The 21,470-nt window shown below is 37.9% G+C and overlaps 1 protein-coding gene across 1 annotated transcript in view; it reads right to left on the reverse strand.

The window, feature by feature from the left end:
* LOC131031096 (uncharacterized) overlaps positions 1-21,470 on the reverse strand; it is a 217,836-nt gene that overhangs the window by 35,750 nt on the left and 160,616 nt on the right. The window contains exon 18 of the mRNA XM_057962124.2: positions 12,068-12,135. Coding sequence (XP_057818107.2) covers positions 12,068-12,135 — 68 coding nt within the window. The remainder of the gene's footprint in view (positions 1-12,067; positions 12,136-21,470) is intronic.

Here is a 21,470-nt window from a genome sequence, read left to right on the forward strand (position 1 = left end):
GGTTCCGAAGTTCCGGAGAAGGAAAAAGCGAGAGAAGGCAAAGAGAAGGAACTTCGGAACCTCAGGGTTTCGGAGTTACGGAGAAGGCAAAGGGAAAGAACCTCGGAACCTCGGGGTTCTGAAGTTCTAGGGAAGGAAGATAAGGCCAAGGGAGGAACTTCCTCCAAACAAGGCAACACTTCACACTTCATGATTCTTCTGCTTTCTTTTTGATCAACTAGGGCAGCGCTGGTCCACAGATCGTATCTTTGATCGGTTCTTACTGATGGACCAAGGGTGTCACAAAATGACAACATTAACTTTAATCACCCATTTGCAGCCAATGGGCTTCTTCCTTGGTAGAAGATTAGATAGGACCCAAGTGTTGTTCTTCAGAGGACTATGGTCTTTAGCTTCCATAGCCTGTTCCCACTCAAGTATACTAGCCTCTACATATGTCTAAGGCTCATAAACAATGTGAATGTTGGGCATGAGAGAAAAAAAATTGCTTTTGTTTCTAGACTTTCTACCTGTTGTGACCATTTCACAGCATCACCCCATTAAAATGGGGGCCCCCTCTCTTTTCTCCAAGTCCTAGTCTCTCTTGGCCTAGTGTCTCTTTGTAAGTTTAAGTGAGTGGGTAAGAATGGTCATCAGTCGAGTTGCTCAAGATTTGTAATGGCAAAATGAGGAAGAGAAGTCAAATTGAGCATAATGAGAAAGCAGTATTGATGGAGGAACCCTTCAAGATCAAACTTAATCGACATTACAGGTCCAGGTGACTTATATATGTTATAGTGAGAGGTGACTTTTAGAGGCAAAATTTGACTAAGTATGCCAAAATTACCATTGCTCCCTAGTTGGAGCGAATTTTGCTTCTATTGCTCCTCATTAGGAGTGAAATCCTTTCCAAGCCCCCACTCATCTAAAATTACCTCTAATCATCGTACAATGTCTCAATTTGCTCAAAGAGTGTATTGAATGATCAATAACCCTAAATTAGGTCAAGGGTAGAGGCAACTTCCATTGCTCTCCGTTGAGAGCGAAATCCGCTCCAATGCCATTAGTTGGGAGCGATGTGGATTTCTTGAGTGAATTCGGTGGAAATGAGTGATTTTTGAGGCTTCAAACATCATTTTGATCATAAAGGAAGTGAAGTTTATCATGATTTTAACCAAGGAATGAAGGGGGATTGCATTTTAGGGGCACTTCCACTGCTCCTCTGTAGGAGCGAAAAATACTTCCATTGCCCTCTTTCAAAGCGAATTTCCCTTCCATTGCCTTGGTTTGAGGGCGAAATCACATTCAAAGTAAGAGTTGAGGACTTTTGATGTATGGAAGCAAGACTAAGGTATAAGATTGATAAAATTGAGTTCAAGGATACATTTTGAGAGCTATTTCCATTGCTCAAGATTGAAGATGAAAACCACTTCCTTTGCTCCCCTTTGGGAGCGAAATTCACTTCATGTGCCCTTGGTTGTGAGCAAATTTGCCTCTAGAGCCCCATATGAACATGGTTTGATGTTTTTAAGACGAGAGAATGAAGGTAAGTAAGGAAACGTGAGTTAAACTTCAACTTAGAAGCTATTTCCTTTGCTCCTCTCTAGGAGCGAAATTCTCTCCAAGACCTTCCTTAAGGCTAATTCGACACATTTACACACTGGGAAGGATCAATCACAGAGTCAAAGATGATGCAGAAGCAAAGAATTGATGAAATCCAGCTGATGAGGTGAGTTTGAGGTCCATTTCCTTTGCCCTCTGACAGAAGCGAAATTCACTTCCTTTGCTTCCCTTTGGGAGCAAAATTGATTGTAAGGCCGTTTGACATATTTTCACACATGAATGGCTAAAAGATTTGAGGTTTGAGTTGATGAATAGACGTAGAAAGGATGAAATTGATCTAAGTGTCCGAAGTGTATTGACTTCCTTTACTCCTTGATAGGTGCGAAAAAACACTTCCATTCCTCTTTGACATAAGCGACAATGTCTTCCTTTGACTAATGTTAGGAGTGAAATTGCTTGCAGAGCCTTCCTTGAGGTGATTTGATGCTTCCACTTGTCTAGATAACAAATTTTCAACTTTGAGTTGATAGAAAGCAAATATGATTAAGTGAGAGAGAGCTTCCATTGCTCCTCTCTAGGAACGAAAATCATTTCCATTGCTCCTTGTTGGGAGCGAATTCCACTTCTTTTGCCTATATCTTGGAGCAAAATCATATGTTAGGCGATTGATGGAGAGAATTTGACATCCTTTTACGTGTGAAGAGATGAATTGATGAAGCAAGTATTTGGCTAAGTGTTGCAAAACTTCCATTGCTCCTCATTAGGAGTGAAATTTTGTTCCATTGCCTCCATGTGAGAGCGAAATGCTCTTCCTTTGTTCATGAAGGGGAGCAAAGATGATTTCAAGGCAACTCTAGAGGATGTTTTGAGTTAAAATGGGGAGAATGAATAAAAGTTTGACTAAGTGTTTACTTCCATAGCCCTTGGAATGAAGCAAAAAACACTTCCATTGCCACTAGCTGGGAGCAAATTCTCCTCTTGACCGTTGAAAGAGCAATTCAAACACATTTGGCGCCAAAACTAATTCAAATTCAAAAGGGGAAAATGTTTTGATAACTTATTAAGTTGGCCCTATAAGCAATAAATATTTTTTTATTTTTCTAAACTAGGCCGGCTTTACACTTGAAAGGGCATATCTCCTCATTGAGCGCCTATATAAGGAGGATCAAAACATTCATTTATTCATCAATTCAAAACACTTCTCTCCTACAGCGAATTTCATAAGCAGATAGCGAACTTCATCAGCAGATCATCAAAGTTAATCAGCATTAAAGGAGAATTCGAGGTGCAGATCCAGTAATTTAGAGGAGCGAATTCCATCATAAAGTAGCAAAATTCATCTTAAAGTGTAGCAAATTCATCCTTCACAAGGCAAAATTGTCAGTTACAGCGAACTCCTTGATATTATCACTCATCTTTTGATCAAATTCAAGGTTAATCTATTAAAAATCAGAGGTAGGTGTTGTATTTTGACTGATAAGAAATTAGAAACAGGTCTAATTAGAGTCAAATAGCAATGATATCTATTAAATTAGGCCTCTCTTATTGATGTTGATTCATTAGGAAATGCAGATAAGTGTGTTTAGATATAGGAATCAGTCTTAATTAGCATCTAATTTCAGATTCATTTGAATTTAAGATTGATTTGAATCAATATTGTAAGCTATCTACTATCATTCTTAAAGTCAAACAGGATTAACCACATTAACATTTTGCATATCTTTCACCATACTCCTAATTTACACAACTCTTATAGGTGAAGAATGGCAGCACCTAAGCCTAATGGAGCTGGAACTCGTCAAGCGCTCATCAAGGAAGATTCGAAGAGCAATACATTGGAGACCAAGATCACATCTCATTGGAGCAATATAGGAGACACAAACCTTGGGAAATTTGATCTCAAGAAGTTCAGGAGCTCATTGTACACAATCCAACCTACTGCGACAGCAAGGAAGATGATAGATAGTGGAATAGTGAAAGCAGCTGACTTCCCTCCAACAATGCAATGCTACGAGTTGATGATTGAATGTGCTAGACATTACGATTCTCACACGAGGACAATAGTGAAAGATGGGAGAGTGCTTGCCTACCTTTCAGAGACGGCCATACCTGAGCTGAGAAATATGATCTACAAGAGCATAGAAGGAGCTAAATCAGTTTACAACGATGATCCTAAAACATGTTCGGAGATTATCAACAAATATTGGCTATCAAAGACTAGACCAGGCAAAAGCAAGATACCTAGTAGGTCACATAGAGTTGATTTCAAGGAGGAATTCGGAGAATTCATCACTTTACTCAATCAACTTGTAGGTGCACCACAAGCCTTCTACTTCAAGAACTGGATGTTGTTCTTCATCGAGACAGCCACCAATGGTAAAGATACAATCAATTGGGCGAGACTCATCAGCAACAACTTGGATGTTCAACTGAGAAGACTAAACCGCACTAGGACATTCAAAATGAGTTCCTATGTCATCTACTCACTTGTGAGGAATAATGAATATGTTGGGCTGATGTATAGAGGTGTAGTTGGAAGAGGACCTGGAGAGATAAGAGCATGTGAAGCATATCCACAACTACACCATTCGACAAACCATCACTATAGGAGAGTCAATGATGCCTTCACTATGCTTATCACGAGGACCCTTCAAGATGGAACCCATCAAAGGCTATCTCCAGGAGCGCAAGCGTTGATTCAACAATATGGTGCATGGTTCATTCAATTTCCGAAATTCACATACATCAGGATTCAGGGATGTCCTTCTCCTCCATACATGTTACCATGCTATCCGACAGACAAAATAGTGCTACTTGAGGTGGTGAGACAGTTAGCAACATATGCTAAGGCATTTCGGCACAAAAATGGATCTAGTATTTATTTTCCTATTTCACTTGGTGATTCAATTGAAGTTTGTCCTTCTCTACAAGCAGCTAAGAACACCGAAGAAGAGTTATCTCTCTACTCATTCACGCCATTCACTCCTAGAGATAACTTTGATCCCTATGACAATGTAAGAAGAATAGCAGGGAAGAAGTATAAACACAAATGGCAGTTAGAAGACTATTGGATGAATGTTCAAGATGACTTAGAAGTGAAGAAAAAGATGTATTCCAGGCTACCTCTTGATTTCATTCGGAAGTGCAACATTATCAGTGTTGTCGATCAAGCACTGGATAGCGGCAAATATCTCCAACCCGCCTATGGGAAAGAAAGCAAAGAGATCAAGATCGATTGGGTTGAAATGGAAGTTGTAGATTTGAAGCAGTTGATGAAACAAGTCTTGGACTACACTCGCAGATGGATAGACATTCAGCACCAAAAGTTGAAAGAGCAAAATATGACTAACATTTTACCTAGAGACGAGACTTAATGTTGAAGAAGAGGCGAGTGCAAGCAGAAGCGCTTCTCAATCAACTCATTCCAAAGGTTTGAAAAGAAAAGATGATCATAAAGAGAAAGAAGCATAAGTCAAATTCCAGTCATCCTTCCAACACATCCTCCAAGTGTGAAGAAGAGATGAATCAAAATGAAAGGCATAAAGAAAAAAGGATTGACAAGGAATCAAGTCATGGAGTAGACGAGTCAATGGAGTCTCCAGTTCAGAATGACAAAGGCAAAGAAAAAATATCACAAGATCAAAGGGATCTCGCTCGTCACATTCATGTGAATGATGAAGATGAAGGAGAAAAGGATGATGAATCAACTTCCCCTCCTAGAGATGAGTTGTTGAACGAAAAGACACAAGTGGGAGAGGGAAGATCATCTATCCCTACATGGCTTAAGGAAAGGTTTACTAGACAGGTGATAGCAGTTGATGAAGAATCAGTATATGACTTGGTAGCCTCCTAAGTCGAACTCGAGAAATCCCTAAAAAGAAGAAAGCCACGAAGATGTCAAAGGTGATAAGAGATGATTCAGGTTCCCGGAAGATACAAATAGCTACTCCAATGGTTGACAAATATGAAGATGAAATCACTGCAAAAGAGTATGATATGGAGACTATTGATCTAGGTCCAATTAATCCGGAGCAAGCCATAGGTGATGTGAATGATTCAGTGAAGACACTCAATGATATGCTTAGAATGGAAGTGGAGAAGAATAAGAAGTTAGAAAAGGATATGAGTGCATGGAGATACTACTTCCAACAGTTCAAGAAACCGTTGAGGCAGCCTGGTCCGGCAGTTACACCACCACCTTTACTTCCCGCCGAATCAGTGGATCATATGGAAAGGATAAGGAATTTCGCACTGTTGATGGATACCTGGATAGAAAAATCTTTCACAAGGTGAATAAGTTTGTAAGAGATATGATGAAGACTCTTGGTAGAGTTATAAAAGTTCTTGAAGGAACTCATGCTCTCATAGAGGCCTTTGATGCATTTGTCTACACTAGAGACATCACTATCCCCGTCCTACAATAAATGAGGAAGACATCTAGAGAAGTTTTTGTGAAAGAAAAAATAATGAAAGATGGACCTACACCGAGCTTTATACATTGGAGTAGCCTACTTCGCATGAAGAAGATTGTATTTGAAGATATTGGCAACGGATGCAATCAAGTTCAAGATGCTATGCACCTCATTCGTGATAAAATAGTGGAAGTAGCACAAATCATCTTGGAGAGAAAGATTGATCCTAGCACGATTATAGACGCCAAGGAGTTATAGGAAAGAATAAAAGTTATCTTTCACGAGACTGATGCAATGATCACCGAAAAACAATTGGAAGATATGCATACATTCATTGTGCAATGGTCACATCCTTTGAGGAAGTCATCCACTTGGAAGAACAGTTGAAGAATCTACCAAAAATTCCAATAACTGAGATAGAAGGCATAACGACCTGATTCATTGAATATGCCAAAAAAGAGAAGGAGAAAGGGAACAAAGTTCTAGATGACAGTTTGTTATGATCCTATGTGGCAATTCATTTTCTCATTGGAGGATGCTTCCTCGATTTTTGTGCCAGCTCATGTCATTTTCTCATTGGTTGATATCATGATAATATTTATCTTAATAGGGTTTATTTGTATCAAACCCTAATTAGGGTTTAGGTGGCAAAATCTTGACCCTTGATCCTAATTTGATCTTGGCCCTTCATTGTATTCAGGAGTGCTATACAAAACCCCACTCATTTCATTTGTAAAGATGAGACATTAGACAATAGACAATAGACCTTAGCTATAAGAGATAGATATTAGAGTTCAAGAGAGATAAGAGAAGGACTTGAAGAATTGTTGCTACTTTTCTATTGGGTTAATTAAGCATTTAAGTTATGGTGTTTCTATTCAATCCTTGAAGCTTCTTGCATGGTTTTCATCCTCTCAAGTCAATCTTTGATTTAAGTATTTAGATTAAATGATGGAATGTCGCATATGATTTATTGTGAAACTCATAATCCATACCAATAGCGTCTTGTTGATTGTAAGCGTGCCTTGTGTGGTCAACTGGCATTATTGAAAGTGCTTGAGTTCAATTGTTGCTTAATCATGGATATGCATTATTGATGGTGTCTATGCTTAGTAGCGATTTGAAAATCTTTGAATGTCCTTAGAAGATTGCACTAGTTTTGGTGAAGTTGTTCTTGTATGGCAATACTAAGACTAGTAGAGTTTCACTCAAATCGTCTTTCATCCATCCATTCTTAGGAATAGTTTAGCATCTCTCAACCCTCATCTTTTGCATTTCTTTTGATAAATGTCTAGTAGTAGTAGGAAAGAGCCTCATTGAATATCATTCGAAGAAACCATTTCTTGAAAGATTGAGCATTCATATTCTAAGAAGTTATGTAAGGCCCCTTGGAGGAACAACAATCACAACAACCAATTGTGCTTATCCACACGTTGTGACCCGACATACAAGAACCTTGCGGTTGTCTCAAGTGATCCTTAAGCCAATCTTCGACATTTGAGTAACTTTGTTCAAGAGAGGATAAGATACTCTGGTATTTATTTTGTGTTAGACTGTGCCTAAAAAACACATCAACACTCCCTCAATGAGCTCATCATCATGATGATCACCTATGGTCTTGGCCCACCATTTTGGCCGGAGAGTAGAAGAACCAACATCTGATTTAGGAATGGCTGGAACAGGTTCATCAGGATGAAGATCATCATTTTCCTGAGGAAGTCAGATGGTGCAATAACATGCCTGGGAGACTCCACAACTTCAAAGTCAGATTTTGTTGAATCCCTCCCATCAGGTGGACCTAAGGGAAGACGAACACCCAAATCCTTAACCTTCAAAGGCTGATCCTCAGGGCACAAAACAAGAGAAGAGAACTGAAAAGGCCCTCGTTCTTCATCAAAAAAACACCCCAACTAAATATGAGATGATTAGTGTCTACATCAATCAATCGATATGTTTTGTGGTTTTCACTGTATCCTGTGAACATGAGTTTTTGGCTCTTGGAATCAAGTTTTGTGCGCTTACCATCGGGAATCCAAACATATGTTATAGAGCCAAAGACTTTTAGGTGACTAATTTTGGCCTTCCTACCAGACCAAGCTTTCTTTGGGGTCTTCTTCTTCACGGCATGTGTGGGAGATCGGTTCAGAAGATAGATAGCAGTGTAGACTGCTTCTACCCAAAATTTCTTTGGAACACTTCTATGTTCCAACAAACAAGCCATTTTAGTTATTGTGTGGTTTCTCCGCTCAACAACACCGTTTCGTTAAGGGGTGTAAGGTGTGGCTGACGCTTGATGCCATGATGTGCACAAAAGTTGGAGAAACGAGAAGAACAAAACTCCCCCCATTGTCGGACCTAAGAGCTACTATTTGCCGACCAAACTCTTTCTACTAAGGCCTTAAACTTCTAAAACATGCTAAACACCTCTGACTTTTGTTTAAGAAAATACACCCACATTTTGCGACTAAAATCATCAACAAATAACAGAAAATACCTGGACCCAGTAACTGAACAAGTGTTCATTGGTCCACAAATATCAGCATGAACCATTTGTAATACCTTGGAAGCACGCCAAGAATCACCATTTGAAGATGGAGTCTGATGCTGCTTTCCAGCCTGACAAGCTCGGCAAACTCCATGATTCTAAGTCTGAATCTCAGGTAAGCCAACAACCAGACCCTCCCAAACTAACTGAGAGAGGTAATGTATGTTCAGACCATAGTTTTAAAACTCGTGGACTCGCCACGGACTCGCGAGTCCATGGGAGCCACGAGTCGACTCGCCAAGGACTCGCGAGGCAAGTCTTGGCGAGTCCATCTGAAAGACTCGCGAGTCTTTTGCAAGGACTCGTGCGAGTCTTTTGCATGGACTCGCGAGTCTTTCAGATGGACTCGCACGACCCAGAAAAAAGTCATGCAAGCTTTAAAATTGAGTTTTTTTAAAAACAATTTGCCTTCATTTGGCATAACTGAGGGAGTGAAAAATAAAAGAAAAATAACACCCGACGCCTTTATAAAATAATAAAAGTATTTTTGGCCTCACGGGGCGCTGCCCCTCGACCCCGCCCTGTATCGCGACAGGGAGCGCGCAAGGGGTGCTGCCCCTTGACCCCAACTTGGGGGCGCTGCCACCAAACCCCCGTCGAAAAATATAGGGGGAAACTGCGCCGATGGAAGTAGGGAAAATTTAACCTCGGAGTCTAATTAGGCTCCATATAACAGCATAATTAGCATTGAAGAAATCTTGGTATTATACATTTTAGAGTTGAAAGTTTGAAACTATGAGTATGTGACATGTATAATGTTTCAATTATGGCTCTTATGCTCTCTAAATGCATTAATTTCTTTATGTTTTTTTGTAAAACTACGGTTTTTCTTTTTGCCGAGTCCTTGCCGAGTCTTTCACGAGTCTGAGTCCGAGTCCAAATTTTTGGTTTGGCGAGTCCGAGATTTTCAACTATGGTTCAGACACCTATACCATTGATGCTAGAGATTGTTGATCGAAGAACTTTTGGCAGCCATGGTATGCTCCTAAGAATCACCAATATCAACAAATCTATAAAGACCATGATCCTCAATACCGACCACAATTGTAGTGCGAGTCTCCCAATCAACAATATTGCATTTGTGCGAACTGAAAACAACATCTAGCCGAGGAGAGTCTCATAATCTGACTAACAAAGAGAAGCTTGAGTTCCATGCCTGGAACATAGTATACATTGAGGATAATTAAATTTCTCCCACCAGATTGAATCTGCACATTGCCCTTGCCGACAATAGTATACTCTTCCCCTCCTCCAAAGATCACTGAATCGGTAAAAATTATGTAATGTGAACTAATCCCTCCAATGAGTGAAGTGTCGAGAAGCACCTAAATCAATGTACCAACCAGAGGACTTAACATGATCTGTAGGTCTTTTAGCCATAAAGGTGTAAAAGGCAAATTCCTTTTGCTCAGTGTGCTCTTCAACAGTAGCTTTCGGCTAAGACCCTCCCTGTTTCTTCTATTTAGAAGCCAAGCGTTGCATACAGTCTTTCTTCATGTGACCATACTTGTGCCAATAATTACACTGAATGTTCTTTTTCCTGGAGTTGTCATGGAATTGACCTAGGCCCTGCTACTGAGAGGACAAAGTTTTCCCTTTGTCCTTAGCAAAGGATTTAGCTGAGAAGGCTTGTTCTATGGAGGAAAAAATAGCACCGCTACCAAATTGTTGTTCCCAACGATCCTGCTGCAAAAGTTTGTTGCAAAGATCTAGAAACTTCAAGTCAACATTAATTGAGGTAATGTTGAGTGTCCCAATAAAGTGCTCATAAGACTTTGGTAGACTTTTCGGAGTGATGACTGCCATGTCTTCTTCCTCCATCTTCCAACCAATCACCTCCAAATGATCACAGATGTCCTTGATGTTCATGAGATGCTCTTGCAAAGACATCTTTTCAGGCATCATTCTAGAGAACAGTTGGTTCTTCAAAGAGTACGCACGGCTCTTGTCTGATGTTTCATGGAGATCCTTCAAATGAGTCCAAATCTCTACAATTGTCTTACCTGATGGCACCTGAGGTAGCTGATGATCAGTAAATGAAAGTTTGATAAGCATCATGGCTTCCCGGTTGGCTCTCATCAAATTTGTCTTGGTCCTGTCCAGTTGTTGTAGGATGAGTTTCCATACCTAGAACAAGCGTATCAAGACAGCAATATTCAAATATGGTCATCTTTTGCTGCTTCCACATGTTGTAGTTGCGATCGTTGAACCTTTGACTTCCTTCCAACATTATGTTGGTCAAAGACGCCATCTTTCACACTTTCGGAGACACAAAAAATGAGTTAAACAAAAGCGGCAAAAAAACTAGTGAAAATCTGATTGCACAAAACCCAAGGCATAGATCCCAATGCATAGAAAACGGAGGTTAGTACAAATGGCAACTCTAAGACACAAATCCTAAGGCAAAATTAGCAGAAACATTCGAGATCGGGCTGCAGAACAAGAAGATTTGAAAACCCTAGCCATTGTTGTGAAACCCTAGGACGAATAGAAAATACCATGGACAGCCAAAAATGCAAAAAATAGTGATTGAGGGTATAAACCCTAGGTCGAGTTGCAGATAAAGCAAAATAGCAAACCTAAAATGCAAAAACCCTTGGTTGAGTTTGGAAACCACAATTTACAGATAAATCGTACAAAAGAAAATACAGAATCCCGAGCACGAAACAAAGGTGCGAGTTGCAGGGCCAGCCCACGAAAAAGAAAACGCCATTTCTCAAAAAAATGCGACCTGGAAGTCGCTTGAACAGACAAATGCAAGCGCAAAGAAAAAACAGAGTTGTCACTAAGAAATAATGACCAGGGGCTGATAAGAAATGCGTTGTGAGTCATCGCAGGAAAACACAAAAAAACGCAGGTAGACACAAAGAAAACTCCACAAGTTCTCAATCGCGACCGAAAACTCCCAAAGAACCCTTGCAAAAACGCACAGAGAAAACGTGCAAAAAAGGAAAACAACTACACACAGGTGGCAGATGAAGAACTGAGGTCGCACGAAAAACACGATTTTCAACACGAGTCCACACGCGAACTTTCGAGGCAAATGCAAATTACAGGAAGACAAGAAAGCGTCCAAAATTTTCCCCACTCTAATACCATGCTACAATGGTAATTGCTTGATTTTATTGAAAGAATGAAATGTACATATAGGCAATTACATTGATGAAGTTTCCTAAAAAAACCATCGAGAACTAAAAGCAAAATTAGAAAGAATCTAATCTACCTAAATATACATTATTGACCATTAAATAATAAGATATGCCAGTATTATTCTAATAAAAAATGCAGTTCAGGGAAAAAAATAATTCTGATAATTCTCGCAATGGAAGACATACAGAGAACACTAAAAGTTGTGCACCATTTACCATTCACAAATAATCAGAAAGCCATTCTAAATAGTAAATACATAGCATTCTGTGTTAACTCTGCATGCAATGTAACTTAGCCAAGGAAATTATCATTGACAACTGTTGGCAAAACTCTAATATCAATGAAAATGCATTGTAAAGAAATAGCCATCTTTACTTTCTTCTCTAAAGATTTTTAGTATTCATGAAAAGACACTTACCCGAGCAAACTTCCACTGCCAATTGCTGGTGATACTCCATTGTCTGTACTTGAGCCACCAATATTTACCTGCTAGGAAAAAGAGGTGTCATTTAGAGAAAACTACAATGGATTACAAACAAAAAAGCTATCAAAATTTTCAGAATTGGAAGCAAGTAGTATAATTTTATTTTCAGAACTGAGTAAGGAGTGTAATTTTACTACCATCTGTATTAGTAAACAAATGTACATATTCATCGCTTTTGACAATTCAACAAAGTAGTATGCTTTAAACATAGCATAACTCAAGAACAGTCACTTCATAATTTTATAACTGTTAACAATAATGATGATTTAATTTCTAAATAGAGAAAAAGTCAGTTATTTAGCAACGAATTTAAAATTATAGGAAATACAACCCCTTTCTATATTTTTAGCTATGAGTTCCATTCCATTTTTTCAGAACTAAAAAATTCAACAAATTCTATAATTGGTGGATAGATTTCTTTCTACTTTAGCTACAGAAGATAGAAGATAGAAGATTTACAGATTAGGATAATAGAAAATTTAAAGCTGGATTAAAACAGAAAAAATAAATACCAGTGAATCCAAGGGCAACTATATTATGAGAATTGACACTTTTTTCAAAACAAAAATTTTATCCCAGAAACCCTCCAAACATTTGCAGAATGACGAGGGGAATGTGTTTGTAATGTCCCTTTTTGGTCCATTCCAATATTATTGGAGAACACCAACATTATGAAGGTGGTATTCTGACAGTGGCAAAGAGTCCATGGAGCCCAAATGAGTATAATGGTACCATCCGTGTACAAATCTAACATTATGTGAGTACTCCACACTTCTTCAAAAAGTCTCTCATCTTGGGAAAATACCAACTTGCACAAGGATTGACCTCCTATGCACTCAACGTATTAATGGGGGGTCATAATTCCTATTTTGGGCTATTTTATTATTTTCCATAACATTGGCCAATGTGCAGAAAATTATTAAAATAAGTTATCTAAGCTTGAGCAACTCATTTAATTAATTATTTTATGAAGCGACTTTCCAGGGCTTAAAATATAAATTAATAAAATCAATTAGGGGGTAAAAAATGCTTTTTTGAAAAAAAATAAAGATTTTTTCAAAAAAACAACAAAAAAAGGGTATAAAACGATGGAATGGCAATGGAAAAGACATTCTTAGCATTTTATTTTGCAAATCCAAATTTGGACAGATTGAACCTGGTTCATTCTTTTGTTGAAGGATGAAAATGCTTATGGCAATCAGTTGTATGAATGAGAACCCACCTAGCTGATTGAGTGGATTCATACAAAATTCACCGGTGCACATAGTGTTTGAAGATTGAGGAGATTTGTGCCAAGTATTGAATTAATACTTTTTGTCGATTTGTGGCCATGCCTAGGGAGTTAGTTTTGATTTATTTCCAATATTATTGCAAAGGAATCTTAATAGATTATAGGTAGAGATGACCTGAAATTGACTACCAACAGATTACAAATATAAGTATGAACAAAGAGAATGAAGTTGACGGAGGATTTAAGGAGCAGTTAACAGAAATCGCAGCTATATCCTAAGGGTTTAAATACCTACACAACCAACCACCACCCTTTTCTTGGGGAATATTCATTAAAAATTCTGGTCACTATTGTCACAAAAGTTTGCACCCTTGCCAAGTACATATACCTAGCAACCTTGTGAAACATGGAAACAACCTCCAAGTGTGGGACCTTGCATTGTGAGGTTGAATCTCTGAAGAAGGCTGGCTTCCTTTCCAATCAGGGTGCAGTGTTGAACCAACCCAACACTTATAAAGCCTACTTCAAAACCTATTCTAGTGACTTATAGAGGAAAAGGAAGAAAGAATGAAAAAAAGCAAATTGAGGTGATGCACCAAAATTAGAATTTGTCTTTCCCCTGCCTATGGTTGCACAAAACATCAATAGGAGCTATCCAAGCATACACAAATCCCTATCCTTAGCTTGTTTACAAAGTGAACATGGAGGTTAGAACTCAGAGAGATGTTGAAAGGGACTAAAACCATCCACAAACAACAAATGTAAGAACATTCAACACAGCAAGCAATCTGGAAATGGAGAAAAGAGAAAAAATTCAAGCATAGAGGTGAGATTATACACACAAGATACCTGAAAACAAAAATAAGGTAAAGAGATAGCTTTATTAATGTGAAGGCCAGGCAAAATTATAGTTACAAGACATATGAATCCTATAAGAGAACAGGGAGAAGAACCTCTTGAATATGTTACAAGATTGCCTTTATAGTGCACGCATAACTTAGCTTTACATTGAATGCAGAAACCCTAACTAGATTAGGGTTAGTTGCAAAGATGAGGACAATCGAATGAATCAGATCAAGAACCTGATCTTGCGTGCACATGTGATCCTCTAGAAGCCAGAAGGACTGAGGAAATATCTCTGCAGTCGATGTGGGCATGAAATCCCCCAATTTTAGGGCAGCTCTGTCACTATGATGGGGTTTGATCATTCTCTGATGGAATAGGAGGTCTCTACGACAATAAATGGGCATGGGAGCCTTTGGAATGCATCCGCAAACCTTGCAACTGAGTTATGGTGCTGTTCTGAAGTGGTTGGATCGAATTTGGATTGGATTTGGGCAATCGACAAGGCAAACATTTAATTTCAACCTGCCGTCATCAACACTTCCTGCCTAACAGTTGCATTTTTAAATTGGTTGGCTAGGGCTTTGAATTTGACTCATCGATCCAGGAATTGGTGTGGGAATGAATGGTTGAAATGCGCTTGGAATCCTCCATAACGCCCTTTTAGTTCAAAGCTGTCAATCGGATCCCTCATCACAATTGGACAGCTTAGATCAAATTGTAATATCCCCTTTCTGAAATAGAATTTAATAATAAATAATTAAACAGATTAGTAAAATAAGGTATGTCTTCAGTATTTCTGATATGTGGCAATAGTCTTGAGAAAGCTCCTTGTATTATCTTTATAAATGATAACAACATTAAAGCCCACAATATTATTCATTGAATATCAATACTGATCGTTGGTTAGTAACTGGTTGACTAGGACATACACAATCATGACTCTATCATTGACTACGTTGATCACATACGGTCAACATAACCAGTGTTAAATACATAATCTGATATATACAAGAAGTCATTCCCATATCGTCACCAAGACAACAGGGAAAATTAGATATTGAGACAATAAATACAAGGATGATGCACATATACATGTATCTATTTATGCAGTATCAAAGAGGACACCATATGTCAGACTGATCTCACTAGCATGGCTTAGGAAATATCTATTCTTTATCCATAGTAACAGATTTGACGGACAGGCCAAGAGTTCTGTAATAAGACTTAAGTATAATAAACAGATCAGACAGCAGTCGTCATTGCCATGTAACCATGAGTATCATTCCCAAATGATTAAAGGATAAGGAGATCAATCAGGTTAAGATGATTAATCAAATATTTTACATAATGCCAATATCCTTCAAGGATAAAAGTTATCTCAAGCACCTTGATATATGATAAACAAACAATAATCTGCCCTTCATTAATATCCAGTCATTAACAAAGGATACGGTTATTAACTGATTGGTTAATTCATGAAGAGGCACGATAATAACCCAATTACCATTGGTTTGGAGATTAATATTAATGAAAGAGTGCAATGTTTTAACTTTTACCTTAGTAGGGATGCGATTATCATAAGAATAATCCAATTAGACATACAAAGTCAAATCAACAACTAATTGGTGCAATTAGTAAGTATTATCACCAAAACTTATAAGACATGACTCCTCATTCCTAAACGCAGGGTATAAGATGGAAATTGATGTCATTGTAGCAAGGATCGAGTAAGGAAGGAGGAAGATAAGGACAGATGTCAGCAGTCACATTGCCTAGGAAATACGTACGGGTATGAATATGAGGGATCTAAGATTGCTAATAATATTAAATGATGCTATTAATATAATATAACACTGTTAATATAATTAACTACTGTTAATACAATATAATACGGTTAATATGACATAAGAGGGGAATGTTAATATAATAATACGATTAATATAGTAAAACATAATGGTGTCAATATAACATAATGTTATTGATATAATCTGAGGCTAATGTTGTGAATATAATATAAAATAATATTGCCAATATAGTACAATACTGTTAACATAATATAATGTTGTTAATACAACACAATATAATAATATCAATACATTACATAATGCTGTTAACACCAACCTGTTAAATGGGTTCAACAATAACTAATTACAGTTATAATGAAAATATATATTGCTTCTTCCATAGTTGAAAAACTCAGACTCAGCAATGACTCGGTGGAAACAAAAAATTTCAAAACTCGCAAAAAAATCAGCAATAACACGGCAAAGTTATCGAACATTTGAACATATATAGTATTAGCAATTTTTACAATTATATTAACATAAATAAAATTATTTTAATATAATAAATATTTATAATGACATTTTTTTCCTAATTATTGTATTGCAATGACTATTCATCAAAAACATACATAAATTTCAAAAAAAAATTAAAAACCATATATTTTCCTATTAAAACATGATTTTAAATTTTTGAAATTATAAATATGACAACTATTTTTTAAAAGAATGACATTATATAAATTTAAAATAACCAAATCTTTACTATAGAATGACCTTATTTCAATTTGGCAATTCAAAGTGACAAATTAATATTTCTGCACTCAGACTCGATAAAAATAGTGACTCGATAAGAATAGAAAACCTAAAGCAGCAACCATTTGCGCATTCGTGGATTCAAAGGCATGGCCATTCATTGATTCAAGAATCGCGGGGTTCATTTGCAATGTTTTTTAAACGTAGGGTTTCGGATTTTGACAGAAATCGTGTAAAAGATCTTCATAGGGTTTTGGATTTCGACGAAAATCGAATAGCTATTTGTATGGCGACTTTTTTTCCAATTCCACGAAAATAATACTAAAAACCTAAAATGCAAAAACGCTTTTCACTTTATATGTTTGGCGAGCAGCGAGTTATGTCTTTTTTACTCGTGCGATTTCACGAGTTTTTCATAAAAAAATCGCTACACATTTACTGTAAACTCGGCCCCAAGTTATTGTGCGAGTTACTCGTTTTCGGAATTGACTCGCGAGTCTTGCGATTACTTGCAGATTTTTTCAAGAGAGGCTTCTTCATTACTTATGATATATCCAAGCCATAGTGAAGGAGGGCGTGAGAGTATTACAAGAGGGGTACAGTGTATGAGCATTCTTCTAGATATGCCACCTCAAAGTGGGATAGGATGAGCCCATAGAGGCCAAAAGAGTACAATGGGTACGGTCTTTGGGTCTGAAAGATATGGTTTCTGGGGGACTCTCTGCAATCTTTTCCCTCTCCTCGACCATTGCTCATTAATGCATGAGGATCAATCATAAAGAAACTAGGATGATGACAAGATGAGGGGGAACGATTGGAGGATATGTCACTAGGTAGGCCACCCCATATACATGGCATGGACCACATGGGGCCAAGAGGGTTGGTATATCCGCTTTTGGGCCTACTATAGGGTCTTCAAGGACACCCCATCAAGGTCACTTACTCCCACAATCTCTTTATGGTTGAGTCTTCCTATTTGGATACCTTATTGTTAAGTAGATAATTCAATTTTGGGAGTTCTTAATGGTTTAATTGTTTACTTAATGCAATATATGATTGCCTTCTAACTTATGTGCAAGGGCTTAATCAAGACAAGGGACTCATTTAACTTAATTTACTATTTGGAATTAAGATTTTTTATAGCTTTAGTACATCTCCAATTTGGGCACATTACAATTGAATTATGGAGCCATTCTGATGTGGTTGGATTGAATTTGGATTGGATTTGGGCAATCAATGAGGCAAACATTTTATTTAGACCTGCCATCCTTGACACTTCCCACCTAAACGTTGGACTTTAAATTGGTTGGTTAGGGCTTTGAATTAAAGTCATCAATCCAGGAATTGGCGCGGGAATGAATGGTTGAGATGCGCCAAGAATCCCCCATAATGTCCATTTAAGTTACAGTTATTGATTGGATCCCTCATCGCAATCGAATGGCTCGGATCAAATGCAAGATCGTATTGTGCCCCCCCTCCCCCTTGGAGTTGGGTCCACCTTGATCGGACGGTTTGCGTAGCCTCGGATGACTGATGGCTCTGACACAATTAAGGGCCATGGGGCCCTGTGGACCGTTGATCTGCAAGGTTCCCCTCTTAGTCAAGCCCACCATGCCACACGAGAACCACGTCGAATACCTCTTGGAGCCTCGAATAGTGCTACCCGCATCTGCGATGACCTACCGGGACCCACCCTCAATCAGACGGCCAACGTGGGCTCAAGGGCTCCTAGTTAATCTCTGCTTAACTGGTCACAACACGACGCTAGCCGTTGGATCCTCCCTCGCACTTAAGGCATTAACATTAAGGGTGAGTCAATGAGCAGGTAAATGGGGGCCGGTCGTGGGAACGACTAAGGGGCCTTTGGTGGGTAGCTTTAAGTAAACTGACCAGTGATAGGGGGTCAACAAAGAATTATAACACGGGCCAAAATCACTAAGGCATGAAGATATGGGTTTAGGGTTTAAGCCTTAGGGTTCTAGGACCTAGCCATTGGCAGGGGTCTAAGCCATTGCTGATATCTCAGATTGGATAATTGGTGGCCCAAGGGTGGCATGAAAATGCCAACAGTCACCTTACTTTGTGTGACCAACAAACCCCATGGCTAGGCTATAGCAGAATTTATTCGTTCAAATAGCTCTCAAAATCAAAGTCTACAGCAATCTACAGGGGTGTTGAGTGAATTTCTAACCTGCAACGACTATAAGCAGTAGCCTGGGTGAGTTTACAACAGCAGCATTGCAGGTCGTGGGTCTGAAAGAGATGAAAATTTGTCCTGTCTGTAGCAGCAGCAGATGACAAATAGTTCATTTGTCATTTCAGGTCTGCAAGGATAAAAGAACAGCACTGCTAGGAGCAATTGTGACAGTTCATAGATAAAATACAGAACTAGCCACATTTCAAGACTGCAGGGAGACATAACGGCAGTTCTAGAGATATTTGTGAAAGCCTTGATAAGAGTGCAGGTCTAAACAAAAGAGCAGATTAAACAAATCTGAGTTGGTGTGAATTTCAACAGAACTCCTTTATTAACCAGCCTCCTTGAGGTCAGATTTGCCTCTAATTCAATTTGTGAGTATAGTATGATCATTTTAGCAATTCTGTTAGTTAATTTTATGTATCAAATCTGAGAAACTTGTGATATTGATGATATTCCATTGAAAAAACTTATCTATAAATCAGTTCCAATGTGATTGTTTAATAAGTGATTTGTCAAAAACTTACAATATATACAAATAGATAACTTACTTCAGTGGTGGCATTTCATCAAACAATTGTTAAACTTATAAAAATTAGTCTAGCACATTACAGAGTCAGAACAGAGGTGTTAAGCATGTATTATGATAGATAGCTCTCTTTCTAGAAATGAAACAGCCAGGTACTATCCATTGCAAAATAGGGAAGGAATGGCATAAAACAAAAACAGCTATTTCTTGACATTCAGTCCTGATCTCATCTGCTGGAAACATTTGTCAAGAAACCACATTTCTCGAAGACTTTTCTGATCTACAAGAAGAAGTGGCAACTGTTTTAACTTTTTAAGTCATTAATAACAAATACAAAAACTAAAAACACAATGGAAAAGCCCTCCACAAAAACCCCCAATGGGAAAACACTCTTGTCTTTTCCCCATGTTTAGTCATTTTTCTGCTGCTGATCCAGTTGGAAGCTGAAACTGGAGACAAAGACAACCTGCAAGAGCCTGAAGCCCAACTTTTCAAAATTGGAGTTCAATTTTCTGATGTAATGGTGAAAGAGCAAATTGACAGATTTGCACCAGGATAGATTGGGAGTTTTAGCTGATTTCAGCAGTCATTTTGTGCCTTTTAATCAGCAACCTTTTCAGTACTTTCATGGCAAAAATTCTAACTCCAAGTATGCACAAAATATAATAATCCCACAAACTCAAGACTAATGATTACCTGATCCACAGAATATAAGAGAATCCAAAAGCGCTACTGAAGCTAGGTTGAGTTCATACACAATGGAGGTCAACATAGGTAAATAGGAACGAGAGCTTGGTCATGCCCTTGCTACAAACTTCAACAATCTAGCTCAGCAAACATGTTGGATAGAACTAGACATTTTTTTTGAGAAAAAGTAGCATATCAAAATGGTTTACAAAATTTCCTAAATCAAACAAGGCAATCTTAATAAAATCTTTGCAAATTCTAAATTAAATTAAGAGTATCACATTTATATTCAAATATTTGAGTGCTGAAATAAGACATTAGCGAAACAGTTCACAGACTGAGATTTGGCAGACCAGAAATCTCCAACTTGGCAAAAATATTGCCAAAACTTCACAACTTAAAAGAATATTTTTAATTTTTAAAAAAGAATAAATCTTATGCAAAATGCAAATGTATCAAATGATTCTAAACATTGGGGAAGTTTTTTCTATAATATTGAATACAAATTGAGTACAAAATTGCATCATCATGCAAATACAACAGCTAACTAATAACTATCATGAATTTATGATGAGTGTCTTTGAAAATCATCATCGCAAATTGAATTTCATGCCAGTTATAATTATAATAATTTACAAATTCTTCCCTAATCTAGTGATAAATTAGGGAGAGGATCTAGTCCTTGCACTTAGTTACAACTCCTCGCTCAGCCTCAAAGGATGCACTTACGCTCCACTCTAGTAGTAGATGGTAGTGACTCATCATTTGCCTCATGTTCAACATCATCTTCAACGATGTCACCCAATCCAATCTCTCTTGCTTATGCTGTACATATACCCTCCATACCATATTCCTTAAAATCAGCAATACAATCCCTCTATGAACAAGGGTGTCTCCTTAACTTTCATAGTCTAATCTCTATGAGATCAATATCATCCAAGTCCACGGGTTCCTCCCACCTTTCTTGTGCAAAGATGAAGGTTGTTTTGCACAAACTAGGTCATTACAATGTCATTAAGTCAAATTATTAAACTTTTTTGTGTGAACTGCCTCAAACAAACTCCAATTGTGTTCACATCCAAAAGCACCACAAGGTTGAGACAAAAATCAAAGGGCTAGTTTCCAAAGATTTGGGACAATTTGATCTCAATCTTCCTACCAAGAAACTAAAAATAGATATTTGAAAGTTAATTGTATTTGTATTTGTAACTTGAAAGATACCAGTAAAGACTCCAACTTTTGTTACCTATTGTTTAGGTAGATCTTCCTCAAATGACTAGTAGCAAAGAAAAGCGCCTCCCCCTAGCTTG

The sequence above is a fragment of the Cryptomeria japonica genome, chromosome 7, assembly GCF_030272615.1.
Source record: "Cryptomeria japonica chromosome 7, Sugi_1.0, whole genome shotgun sequence".
NCBI lineage: Eukaryota > Viridiplantae > Streptophyta > Pinopsida > Cupressales > Cupressaceae > Cryptomeria > Cryptomeria japonica.